Genomic DNA, 13,800 nt, shown 5'->3' with positions numbered 1-13,800 from the left:
GCTAGTTAGGCTAATATTAAGTAATCGCGTCGCGTCGCATCGTGTCTGCTTAGCGACACCCACGGGCTAGTTAGGCTAATATTAAGTAATCGCGTCGCGTCGCATCGTGTCTGCTTAGCGACACCCACGGGCTAGTTAGGCTAATATTAAGTAATCGCGTCGCGTCGCATCGTGTCTGCTTAGCGACACCCACGGGCTAGTTAGGCTAATATTAAGTAATCGCGTCGCGTCGCATCGTGTCTGCTTAGCGACACCCACGGGCTAGTTAGGCTAATATTAAGTAATCGCGTCGCGTCGCATCGTGTCTGCTTAGCGACACCCACGGGCTAGTTAGGCTAATATTAAGTAATCGCGTCGCGTCGCATCGTGTCTGCTTAGCGACACCCACGGGCTAGTTAGGCTAATATTAAGTAATCGCGTCGCGTCGCATCGTGTCTGCTTAGCGACACCCACGGGCTAGTTAGGCTAATATTAAGTAATCGCGTCGCGTCGCATCGTGTCTGCTTAGCGACACCCACGGGCTAGTTAGGCTAATATTAAGTAATCGCGTCGCGTCGCATCGTGTCTGCTTAGCGACACCCACGGGCTAGTTAGGCTAATATTAAGTAATCGCGTCGCGTCGCATCGTGTCTGCTTAGCGACACCCACGGGCTAGTTAGGCTAATATTAAGTAATCGCGTCGCGTCGCATCGTGTCTGCTTAGCGACACCCACGGGCTAGTTAGGCTAATATTAAGTAATCGCGTCGCGTCGCATCGTGTCTGCTTAGCGACACCCACGGGCTAGTTAGGCTAATATTAAGTAATCGCGTCGCGTCGCATCGTGTCTGCTTAGCGACACCCACGGGCTAGTTAGGCTAATATTAAGTAATCGCGTCGCGTCGCATCGTGTCTGCTTAGCGACACCCACGGGCTAGTTAGGCTAATATTAAGTAATCGCGTCGCGTCGCATCGTGTCTGCTTAGCGACACCCACGGGCTAGTTAGGCTAATATTAAGTAATCGCGTCGCGTCGCATCGTGTCTGCTTAGCGACACCCACGGGCTAGTTAGGCTAATATTAAGTAATCGCGTCGCGTCGCATCGTGTCTGCTTAGCGACACCCACGGGCTAGTTAGGCTAATATTAAGTAATCGCGTCGCGTCGCATCGTGTCTGCTTAGCGACACCCACGGGCTAGTTAGGCTAATATTAAGTAATCGCGTCGCGTCGCATCGTGTCTGCTTAGCGACACCCACGGGCTAGTTAGGCTAATATTAAGTAATCGCGTCGCGTCGCATCGTGTCTGCTTAGCGACACCCACGGGCTAGTTAGGCTAATATTAAGTAATCGCGTCGCGTCGCATCGTGTCTGCTTAGCGACACCCACGGGCTAGTTAGGCTAATATTAAGTAATCGCGTCGCGTCGCATCGTGTCTGCTTAGCGACACCCACGGGCTAGTTAGGCTAATATTAAGTAATCGCGTCGCGTCGCATCGTGTCTGCTTAGCGACACCCACGGGCTAGTTAGGCTAATATTAAGTAATCGCGTCGCGTCGCATCGTGTCTGCTTAGCGACACCCACGGGCTAGTTAGGCTAATATTAAGTAATCGCGTCGCGTCGCATCGTGTCTGCTTAGCGACACCCACGGGCTAGTTAGGCTAATATTAAGTAATCGCGTCGCGTCGCATCGTGTCTGCTTAGCGACACCCACGGGCTAGTTAGGCTAATATTAAGTAATCGCGTCGCGTCGCATCGTGTCTGCTTAGCGACACCCACGGGCTAGTTAGGCTAATATTAAGTAATCGCGTCGCGTCGCATCGTGTCTGCTTAGCGACACCCACGGGCTAGTTAGGCTAATATTAAGTAATCGCGTCGCGTCGCATCGTGTCTGCTTAGCGACACCCACGGGCTAGTTAGGCTAATATTAAGTAATCGCGTCGCGTCGCATCGTGTCTGCTTAGCGACACCCACGGGCTAGTTAGGCTAATATTAAGTAATCGCGTCGCGTCGCATCGTGTCTGCTTAGCGACACCCACGGGCTAGTTAGGCTAATATTAAGTAATCGCGTCGCGTCGCATCGTGTCTGCTTAGCGACACCCACGGGCTAGTTAGGCTAATATTAAGTAATCGCGTCGCGTCGCATCGTGTCTGCTTAGCGACACCCACGGGCTAGTTAGGCTAATATTAAGTAATCGCGTCGCGTCGCATCGTGTCTGCTTAGCGACACCCACGGGCTAGTTAGGCTAATATTAAGTAATCGCGTCGCGTCGCATCGTGTCTGCTTAGCGACACCCACGGGCTTCGAAAGTTAGTTAGGCTACAAACTTATCGCGTCGCGTTATTGTCTGCTTAGCGACACCCCCGGCTTCGAAAGTTAGTTAGGCTACAAACTTATCGCGTCGCGTTGTCTGCGGAACGACACCACGCTTACAAAGTTACTTACGGGGAGCGCGCTTTTAGCGCTATAAGCGTGCTCTGTCTTTGTTCAACTTTCAGTAAGTAACAGAGATAGAATGACGTTGTCAGCGCTAATAGCGTCTCCCCGAACGCACCTTTAATCGAATCGTTCATTTGAATGTTTCAGAAAATAACGACGCAGAAGATGACATCGGAGCAGCGAGGGAATCCTGCGAAGCTGACATCCCGAGCAGCCTGAGAGGAGGAGGAGGCCTAGGATAGGCATCGGGCATCGGCGTACCAACACTTCTGGTAAGTGTTACTTTTCATTTTTTTTTTAAGATATTATAGAATCCCTCTTTGTGCTTATTCAGTTCCTACATTAAACCGTGTTTCGGAATTTAAATTAGTAAAAAAAGATGTTTTGAAAAATTTGATTCAAGTTGATTCTAACGTAGAAACCTTTTTCGAAGAAGTAATTTAAAATATAATATTAATCTGAATAACGAATAAGATGTTCGATGCGCGTGACAATTATTTAATCGATTCGATTATTTTTATGTTACAGAAAATATCCACGCGGGAAGGAGCAACGTTGCTTCGCATCGAGGGAACACGAGGGACATCCCGAGCAGCCTAAAAGAAGGTGGTGAGTGTAATTGATTTTCACGTACTATGTCATTTATGTCACAAATTTTCTATTTCTTCTGTCTTTACTTAATCGAATCGTTCATTTGAATGTTTCAGAAAATAACGACGCAGAAGGTGACATCGGAGCCGCGAGGGAATCCTGCGAAGCTGACATCCCGAGCAGCCTGAGAGGAGGAGGAGGCCTAGGATAGGCATCGGGCATCGGCGTACCAACACTTCTGGTAAGTGTTACTTTTTATTTTTTTTAAAGATATTATAGAATCCCTCTTTGTGCTTATTCAGTTCCTACATTAAACCGTGTTTTAAAATATAAATTAGTAAAAAGAAATATTTTGAAAAATTTGATTCAAGTTGATTCTAACGTAGAAACCTTTTTCGAAGATGTACTTTAAAATATAATATTAATCTGAATAACAAATAAGATGTTCGATGCGCGTGACACGTATTTAATCGATTCGATTATTTTTATGTTACAGAAAATATCCGCGCTGGAAGGAGCATCATCTTCGCATCGAGGAACCACGAGTGACATCCCGAGCAGCCTGAGAGGAGGTGGAGGCCTGGAAGAGGCATCAGGCGCCGGCGGAACAACATGCGGTAAATATAATTGGTTTATACATATTGTGTCTTTCGCGGAAAGTTTAACCAATCGGTTTTTCAATCGAATAGTAAAGATAGTCAGAGAGTAGAAATTAAAAAAGAGTTTAATTTTTTAAATTCTATTTTGAATTCTTGTGTTCAATAAATAGAGTATACTTTCAAGAAATTAAACGTTATATTTTTATTAAATTGATTTAACGAAATAAAATATAGAATTCCGTGTTTTACGTTCGGTAATTATTTTTGAAATACAGACTGTCTCTTTTCTTCCCTGCTCTAATCTGGATTATATGTTTGATTGTTACAGAATCATCGTAGCGACGTTGCAGATACAGCTCCGCTGCTGCGCATCGGTGTCGGTGAGTTTTAGCGTAGGGAAGTGTGGAGAAATAAGCGTAGGTGGTCCGGACTCGCACCAGGGGCAAAGTCTGTAATGTGATTTAGTCCGGACTCAATCCTAGGGGCAAAGTCTGTCGGTAATCAAAGCACGGAAATGCTGGTCTCGACTTTTGAGGGGCCATTGGCTATCTGTCTATTAATCTGTGTTTCGGATGTCTAATGTAGAGGCAACGCGGGCGACATTTAAATCCCTCGTAAGATATTAATATTTATTCTCAAATCTATAGCTTTAAAAATGGATTGTATGTGATTTTCTTTGTTTATTCGAGTTTACTCTTTCGATTTGGTTTTAATTTTGACTTAATCGTAAAAAGCTGAGAAAATATAAGTATAATAAGCAGTAAAGACATCAACGAATCACAATTGGAGGAAAATGCTCCGATTGTGATTGCTGATTCAATTTAAACTTAGTACCTTCCGTCTTAAAATAATTAGCTGCGGCTTTTCAGGCAGACGTATCGCATATAAATATTTCTACATGACTATTGAAGTCTGACAACGTTGCTTCGCAGCTGTCAACAAACTGTCAATCACAATGACAGTTCGAGCTCAAATCAGCTGTGAAGAGAAACGAACCAAGGCAAGAGGCAGTAAGAGAAAAAAATATCAAATTTATTTTCTCGCTAGATGTTTGGCAAATGAAAAATGATTTCATTGTCCTTTTACTCGCGTTCATATCTATTTAAATGAGCGAAAACATCCTCTGAATCCCACGTTGTTTAGTACTTTAGCAGATCATGGAGTCACATTGGCTAAAATAGCTAGATTTCTTCAAAGAAGTGCAGCGTTTCAAGGAAGTACAATAATATACTTACAATTAGGATACACAGTCATCAGTCGCAGGGTCCTTAACCGTCGATGTCAGATAATCAGTTGCGAACTTTGTATCATTAAACTGGGACCATTATTCCTTCAGCATTGCTGCATTCTAGCATTCAAGGAGTTAAGCTAATTTTTGATCCCAGATTATCGATTTTAGCAGCATGTATGGTGATACTGATAGTTAAGGTTCTTATAAGATTAATTAGAGCTGCTGTAATATTATGGATTGCAATTCCACCGATTGGCTAGTACTCCGAAATTGCAGTTTTGAAATTGAATTTACTTGTTGTTCATATCATCTCCACAAATAATACTGCCTCTCCTTATCTATCCCCAGGGGATAGATAAGGAGAGGCAGTATTATTTGTGGAGATGATATGAACAACAAGTAAATTCAATTTGGAAGTATCGAGAAGTCTTTGTAGATTTACAAGTGGCTCATATTGCAATAATGTATTATTGTCTGTCTTGCAAAAACGTATATATGCGCGAACGCGCTAGAAAGCGTTTATATTTCTAGCAGAATAATTAAAAAATAAAACAAGGCATAAGAAAAAATAAAAATAAATTGTTTTGGTGGTTGAAAAATAAACTGTTATTGATCGTTTGAAAATGTGAAATGGGGGGCACTGAATTTCACATTAATTTAATTACTACAGCAATAAAACAAATGACAGTGAGTAAGTCTGATGCAATAGATCGATCGGCGATCAAAATAAAATTGTATCATGTCGTGTTAGTTGCTTTTAATATAATGTATTAAATCTATTTGTTTTTGCTAACATAACAGTATTATATTCTTTAAAGTTCTAAATGTTCTCTTTAACTTTCAAGAGATTACATCACCATATTATTGTCTTTCTGTTTGATTATTAACTCGAAGTATTTCAAAGTTGATATTAAAAATTTATTTTTAATGAATTCGGCAGATTTTAAAAATATATTAATTTCTGTCATAAAGAATTAATTTCGCATCTGAATGATATATTTTTAACTAATATCTTTGTTACACATTTGGTGCAAATTTAATAGTACAAATATTATGGTTTAATGTTTCTTCTTTTTGTATAATAAAATAGAAATTTAAAAAAAATTGCTCGATTTACATAATATAGCGAGATCAGGTCAAATATAAAAAAATATTTCCATAAACATACAGTACTGCAATGTACAAAGAATATAAATAAGCACGATATTTCATCGTTCATTATGCAAAAAATACTTTATCTCAAGAAATAAAACATTAGTGAAACTTCAAATTTATTATATTTAAATTATTTAAACTAAATATGCGTGATAATAACATAAGTAATTATTACAATAGAATTTATAGATATTTATCATACATATATATATATATATATAAAATAAATTCTATTATATTTATCAATAAAACTTATTTATTACACACGCATATGTACACATTATTATACACACGCGCACGCGCGCGCACATTTTGTGTATATATTTCTTCGTATAATTACATTCGCAAACCACAATTCTTTTTTGCATTTGCGCAATGTCTGTAATTGGTGCAATTCAAGGCATAATCGGTTCATTATCGAAAAATAAGCCATCGGAGAAATCCGTACTACGGTATATAAAAATAAATTTTTGCTTATATATACACACATATATGTATATACGTACACATACATACACATATATATTATATATATAAGCAAATATACGTATATATATATATATATATCGGAAGATAAACGCATCATGTGATGTGATTACACAGTCAAAGCGTATACGGATATTCCTCGATATAATTTTTAATTAAGAGTGGTAAACGTTCAGTAGGCAATTTGCTTCGATTCACAGCGAGTCTGGCCAAATGCGACAGTGATCTAACTTCCTTAACAAGAGGGCTGGTCAAATAGATCTGGCTGTATAGTTGTCCACTGTAGTCGACCCAGACTTCCCTACGATGCTCATCCATTCTCTTTGAATACTCAACGTAGTGCTCCAACATTTTGATAGGACAATCGAAAAATGGCATCGCCGATGCTAGTTTCGGTTCGGCATCGAGCCGAAACTGTTCGAGGAAATAGTGTACTCTAATAGAAGCGGGGCCTCTGGATGTTTTCACAGATACCGCGAAAGTGTATCTGCTATCCGAACTGTCTCTCATTAGCCATCGACCGATGGACGCGTCCTTCAAAAGGTTTTCGCTCTGTTGCCAACTGATGCCCTCATGGTACCAACCACAAATCTGCAGCAATCTCTTTACCTCGCGTAATCTATTTACGTCTGAATCCAGGCCCCAGGAAGTCGGCATTATCCAGGACACCGGAGTGGTTGTCGCATTGTCCCTTTGCTCGACGTTATTACAATCCTTGTTGTTTCCGATTGCAACAATTTGATTCACCGTTGCACAGTCCAATTCGTTCGGTTGCACGATACCACCTCCATGAAAGTTATTTCTACCACGATCTGGCAACTTCGTCGTCATGACCTGCTTCGGCGGCGTCGTCGTTGTCGCTGTAATGTTTACCGTACACTGACCCAGGTTCGCGGGTAGCTGCACAGTGGCGTTCACTCGGAATTGCACGCTATTACCGACAGGCTCCAGCAGCAAGGAGTCACGATCATCCGCGAGAGATGCATCAAGCAGCCGTCTTTGATACTGACAGTGATTTTGCTGAAACGTACCTTTACAATCGCAACCATTCGTTTTGATCATCGGTATCTTTTGCTGCCTTGATCCAGCGTTCGTTATTTTGTTATTCTCATTATCCCTTATCATTCCACATGACAACACCTTTATGTTTCCCGGCAATTCCGAACAACCGTTGGGAGTCGTAACAAACGTCCGACGAGCATTATTATTGACGAGCGCGAAGTTTTTCGTGTGTTTGGATGTCGTCGATCGCTCATCTTCAGCGGACAATTTTTTTTGCACAAGGCAACCGCCGCCAGTAAGCTTCGGTTGAATTTTGATTTGCGAGGCTTGTACCAGAATATCCGTTTCTGTATTTTGTACAAGGCAACCACCTGATTGTATATCGGGTGTAGCAATTGTAACGTTGCCACCAGTCAGCTCGCACGTAGTTGCGACATATTGCTCTGAAGGTTCCATATCATCATGGTTAAGATTCTCTGTTACCACAATGAAAGAATCTTGATCATTCGACTGATATATTGGCGATCTTAATAGCGGATGGTGATTTTGTTTCATCGACGAGGCCTCAATGTCATAAAAAAGTTCCATTGTATCGGAGCTGGTAATTCCGACATTGGAGCCGTAGTTGACTGCACGTGGCTTGAAAATGGTGGGCTCGTGAATATTTGTGGATGGGTTTATGAAACAACTGCTGCCACTGGTGTAGCCACGTGACACTGGGAGACCACTAACGTAATGAGGTGCCGTTGAACAGATAGTATTAGCAATCATTTTTTTCATGTACTCTCCATTTTTCTCTTCCTCCTCCTCCTCTTCTTCCTCCTCTTCCTCTTCTTCTTCCTCCTCTTCTTCTTCTTCCTCCTCCTCCTTTTCTTCCTCTTCCTCTTCATCCTTCTTTTCCTTGTCTTCCTCCTCTTTCATTTTCTTTTGGCTAGTTTCATCGCTCGACTTTAAACAGCATCCTACCACTGGAAAGCGATGGTGGCATTTTGGACACATCATTCTCAGCATCATGTATGTGTACTCGCAATTGAATCGCCACAATCAACATAGCACTCCGGTCTGAAATAATAAAACGAATATTAAGTTACTCTAAGCATAAATAGCAAAATTATGAACTTAATTATTTGTATACATATTTACGATAAATGTAGGTGCATTTTGGCAAAAATATTTTAATCATAAAACATTATAAATGATATAATCCAAGTCAATAATCTTTTATCAAAAACTGATCATACGTATCATAGGCGTTAAAAAAAAAATATTAAAAATAAAGTTTTGCATACTGTATGTTAAACTTATTTTTACTCCCAACAGCTGCAAATCGAAGGTTGGCAAAAGACGGAGAAAATATGCGTTTCACCGAGGTTGGATATAAGGATAAAAAAGATACGCCAAATACATAGACAATATCCGCAAAACGTATAGGATAGAGTTTAAAAAGAGTTTAAAAAGATATTCTTTAATAAAAATGTGTTTATAAAAAGGACCATATAAAAGTCTATTTAAAAATAACTGTCTAAAAGCAAACGTAAAATCAGTATAATTAGCCAAGTATTGATTATACAAGGTAGTCCGTTATAATTAATAAATAGATTTATCTTTGAAAGCATGGCAAAAGAAGTAGCACAGGAATTATATTGTTTCGAGGAAAACTATGCTGCATATCAGATTTTAAGCATGGAAGTACTTTAAAGTTAATTTAATTTGTTAAAAAATGAAACTTTACTTTTATTTTTTACTGTAAATCAATTCTTTTTATTATTCTGCATGGTCAATGAAAATGTATCTTCAGTCATTAAATGTAATGTAAGAGTTCTACACCGTTGGAAGACTTCGACTCTGTGTATCGAAATAGGAATTCGTAGAAAAACATTTTTGGCAAGGATCGGTACGCCAGACGATAACGACGGCACTGCACAGCGGTGACGTCTACTTCGTGGAATATAGTCTGAAAATTTGACGCGCTCCTATATTATCACTGAACCACTTCTATGTCACTCTATTTTCACCAATCGGCGAACGTTTCGAGGAAGCGCCTATATTCGTCAGATACATTGCGCAATATCGACTCGATAGCAAAATTAGATCGCATATATATCCTAGTCTCATGGGTGATCGACGTTATATCGAGAATTAACGATATATTAATCGTGAGATCAGTTGCGAATATTTTATCTTCAAAACTTAAAGCATTCCAAACAATAGCAATTTTTTCTCTTCTTACTCTAAAATAAATTATTCTCGTTTACACGAATCATATTAACTTTCTATAAATAGAAAAATACTTTTCACAATTTTACAAATTTGTTAAATAATTTAGGAGTGTTTTTTTTTAAATTAAAATAATATAGTCTAAGTGATATAATTTCTTTTTTTTTTCGAAAACAAAGCTTAATTTTAAACAATTTATTGTATTATTTCGACTTATTTTGAGTCACTCTTTTTTCTGTTATATCATATATTGCCACAATTTTATAAATATTACATACAGATTACACATTTTTACCATTAGGATGATTTAATTAAATTACATCATTTATGATATTTTCAATAACGTGAAAATAACACAATTTTTTAGCTAGAGAAAAGTATACTCTTGTAATAGGAAGACAATATATATGTGCATGTACATATATATATACATTGAAGTAAATTTATTTAATTATTAATTATATAAATGTAAATTATTTATATTATTTTCTGTACAATTAAAACTATATTTGGAATAATTTAATTCGATGGGAATTTGTCTAACGATATAACAAAGTAAAACATAAGAAAACATTTTTTTAAATATAATACATTATTATTCATAATTCCTTACCAAAATATATTTTGCCTGGTTACTTCTTTGAAGTATTTTATTCGACGAGATGTACGTATGCAGCTTAACAACATTCGTTCTTCTTTTCCTTTCGAGCATCGACGAAATGCTGTTAAAAATTACCAATCCTGAGTAAATTTTTGTGACTATCAAGGGGGGCTCGATGAACCCAGGGATAATTGGGGGAGAATTTATTTTCTCGACTGTTTCAACCGATAAAAGTATCTGATAAAAATATCTATTAATTAACTTCTAATGCAATAAGTCATGATTTTTTATTATTATATGGATGCATTATGTGTAAGCATATATATTTACGACGCAATATTATATACATTGCTGCGACATTACATCTTCTTCCATATATAGTTTTGTACAAATAATCAAACATGAGTTTGATTATTATATGAACATTCGTTTTAGCTCAACTTCTTGTACAGTTCATCTTTTCTCTTTTTTTCTCCAACGTGACAAGGAAAAGAGGAAAGATGAACCGTGCAAAGAAGTTCAGCTAAAACAAACATGCCTATGGATAATTAACACAGAGGTGCAGCTCTGAATAAAAAAATTAAATATTATCATAGGCCTGTTCGTTTTCGCTGCACTTGTGAACTAGTACAATAAGTTGGAATGAAACAAATATATTTATTCTCATTCTAACTTATTGCACTAGGTCAGGAGCGCAGCGAAAACGAACAAGCCTAGTCATATATACGTACGTCATATACATACATACATGCATACATACATATGGATGGTGAGTTCATAATATAATATTAATTTTGTTTTCTACTTTTTATGCATATACAATACATGTATATGTACATATGTATGTGTCTATAAAACTAGGAAACATCAGGAGAGATTAATAGATCACAAAATTAATATTATATCATGAACTAACCATCCAAATTGTGGCAGTCGAGCAAATTTCCATAAGATGTCGGTTTTTAATAGTACCTTGTCGATTGTATGCTTCGAGTAAAAACATACAGTTACTTGAACACTTATATAATCTCGCGAAATAATCAATTCAACTGTTTCACTCTTGAGACCATTTATCCACTTGTGCTTGCCGTTCGAGACAAAAGTGTTTCGAACTTGGAAAGATTTAGAATAGGACAATATATCTCTCGAATCGCATCATATACGAATATGTGGTTCAACCGCACTCGTTCATTGTATGCTCGCACGTCAAAAAATAAAATTTAACATAACCTAACCTAACCCGATCCCGATACACTCGATAACGAACGTAGCCAGAGAGAAGGATGAGAGTATGAGAGGCGCAATGACGGCGATTTTCTTGGGACGCTTTTGCCAGGCCGTACAGTAGCGCCACACATCCACTTTCAGGAATTGGAACTACGAGTCACATCCACTTTTCGATACTGTCGATGAATTTGGTTCATGTCCGTGCTATGTATACATCCACTTTTCGATATTGTCGGTCTTTGGTGGTTCGTGTCCGAACTATCTTCTTCATTGAAAGAAAAGACGATTCGCTCAACGTGCGCGGACCTGTTCGGACGTGTTTTGTCCGGAACGAAAATTTTTTAAGTATTGCGACTGATACTGTCTGCATTGATCCTCACTCAGTTTTTTAGTGATTTCCATTTAGACTTTGCCACGCTAACAGTCATTCAGACTTTTACGCAAACAGGGGAAAATGCTGGCCATATTGACCTCGTACTAGAGGCAGGTGCCAATGCAAATCAAAGAAGAAGAAGAAGAAGATTGAAAGAAAAGAGAAGAGGAATGCTTCGAAGCATTTGTAGCGTCACGTTGACCGTAGCCTAAATATAATTTTATTGGATATGTCTACCTTATCCGTCTTAAGGAAAGTCTTTCTTTTGTAGTGTTACGCACCATTATCTATTTAAAAAAGAACAATTCGTCATTGAAGTGTGGACAAAATTTGCAACAAAAAAGGACCCTTGTATTTTTTTCGTACGACGAACGTTGATTTTTTATTGACGCGCAAAGTTAAGCGTTATCTGACTGCGCAATATTGGATAACTTTGCGCGTCAATAAAAAAATCAGCGTTCACGCGTACGAAAAAAAACAAGGGTCCTTTTTTGTTGCAAATTTCGTCCACAACAAGATGCATACGATAAAATTCGTCTCAAATAAATTCTAAGGCCTGAAAACAGCGAAAAACTATTCAAAAAAATCATTTTGCTTACATAGCTACAAACTAAAGAAAAAGGGTCTAAAAAATTGGTTGCACCATGAAAAGTATTCTTTGTAGTTCTCAGATGATGTGTGATTTTTTGGTGATTTTTAATTCCATTTTAAATGACGGAAAAAAATCACCGGCGCAACATCAAGAAAACGATGAAATTGAGGGTTTTTGGGATCCGAGTCTCGGACTTTGACGGCGCGTGCAAGCTAAACGACTGACTTGACGATCAATGTTGTTCAGATCATTATTGTAGATAATTTTACGCTCTATACAAAAAAGGTACGAATAGTTATATAGTTACCCTATTTTGCTTAGTTTTCGAGATATTTGAGAAAAAATAAAAAAAATCGCGTTTTTTGTTGATAATATTGTTAATAACTTTTTATTCCGTGATAATTTTGCGAAGCAAAATAAATCCCACTTATAGCACCTCAAATCAAAGCGATTCATGGTGGTTGCAACCTGGGAAGATTAATTGGACAATTCGATGTGTAATATGACTGACCTATTTCATTTAACGTATATAGCGTCTGCAAAAGGCATCGCAAGAAAACAAACAACATTTAAATATCTTACGTAGGGCATTTTTCAATTACTTTGTTACAATGGTAGAGACATCTGTCTCTTAAAACTTGAGATAGCAGTGCTGTGGACATGCACATAGCCCCCGTAAACAGATAGCCCCGGTCTCCCCTATATAGAATATTTAAGAAATATTAAAAAATGTACAGAAGTAAATACGGAACGCATATCTTTATTTTATTTTAAAAATTTATTGAAGCTAAAACATTTTAGTAAACAGTTTATACGAATTATTTATTTAAATTGTTTGTTATTATCTAATAATTTTTTATAGTAATGAACTTGTCAATGACAAAAAATCTTCTATAGAGAGGCCATCGTCTAATCTGTCCCACGCGTTCATAAGAGCACGATTTTTTATAATCCAACTATATCTTAATCTTGTTAAAGGCTTTCTATTCCTGCCTTTAAAGTCGTCAGATTTCGACGAGTTGTCACCTGCAATTCTCTTAATTTTTCTGTAAATAAGAAATTAAAGCAAATGGTATATATGTATACATTATTACACATCTAAATAAAAATTTGTCACTACCATATAATAGTCCGTATAGAGTTAATTACACAACATTTAATTTACACATAAAGAAAATGTATGCAACTAACCTGGGACATCAAAATTTCACCGAGAGCGCAATATAAACACATATTTGCAAATATGTTAAAAACGACAGAAACAAAATATACTATGTGAGCGAAGGACATATCGTTTCCTTCGTCGAATAGC

At 37.8% G+C, this 13,800-nt stretch overlaps 1 protein-coding gene and 1 long non-coding RNA gene across 3 annotated transcripts; one reads left to right on the top strand and one right to left on the bottom strand.

Moving 5' to 3' along the window:
• The first annotated feature begins 2,265 nt into the window (after window positions 1–2,265).
• LOC139780624 (uncharacterized) lies at window positions 2,266–4,250 on the top strand. 2 transcript variants are annotated; one of them, XR_011720301.1, is made up of 6 exons: window positions 2,266–2,472; window positions 2,562–2,686; window positions 2,943–3,023; window positions 3,122–3,246; window positions 3,502–3,622; window positions 3,933–4,246. It is a non-coding gene; the product is annotated as an uncharacterized lncRNA (long non-coding RNA). The 2 variants fall into 2 exon arrangements; XR_011720298.1 differs by having other exon boundaries at window positions 2,266–2,686; window positions 3,933–4,250.
• Window positions 4,251–6,093: 1,843 nt separating this feature from the next.
• Window positions 6,094–11,580, bottom strand: LOC139780616 (uncharacterized). Its single transcript, XM_071719345.1, has 3 exons — window positions 11,269–11,580; window positions 10,309–10,417; window positions 6,094–8,540 (listed from the first exon to the last, which is right to left on the bottom strand). Exon 3 carries the CDS (start codon window positions 8,490–8,492, stop codon window positions 6,594–6,596), a length of 1,899 nt encoding a protein of 632 aa, XP_071575446.1. The 5' UTR covers window positions 8,493–8,540; window positions 10,309–10,417; window positions 11,269–11,580; the 3' UTR covers window positions 6,094–6,593.
• Between the last annotated feature and the right edge of the window lie 2,220 nt (window positions 11,581–13,800).

The sequence above is a fragment of the Temnothorax nylanderi genome, unplaced genomic scaffold, assembly GCF_030848795.1.
Source record: "Temnothorax nylanderi isolate EJ_2023f unplaced genomic scaffold, tnyl_v1.0 TNYL_tig0007_pilon, whole genome shotgun sequence".
Taxonomy (NCBI): Eukaryota; Metazoa; Arthropoda; class Insecta; order Hymenoptera; family Formicidae; genus Temnothorax; species Temnothorax nylanderi.
Note: the sequence above shows the minus strand (reverse complement) of the source record. Positions and strands in the feature narration are given on the sequence as shown.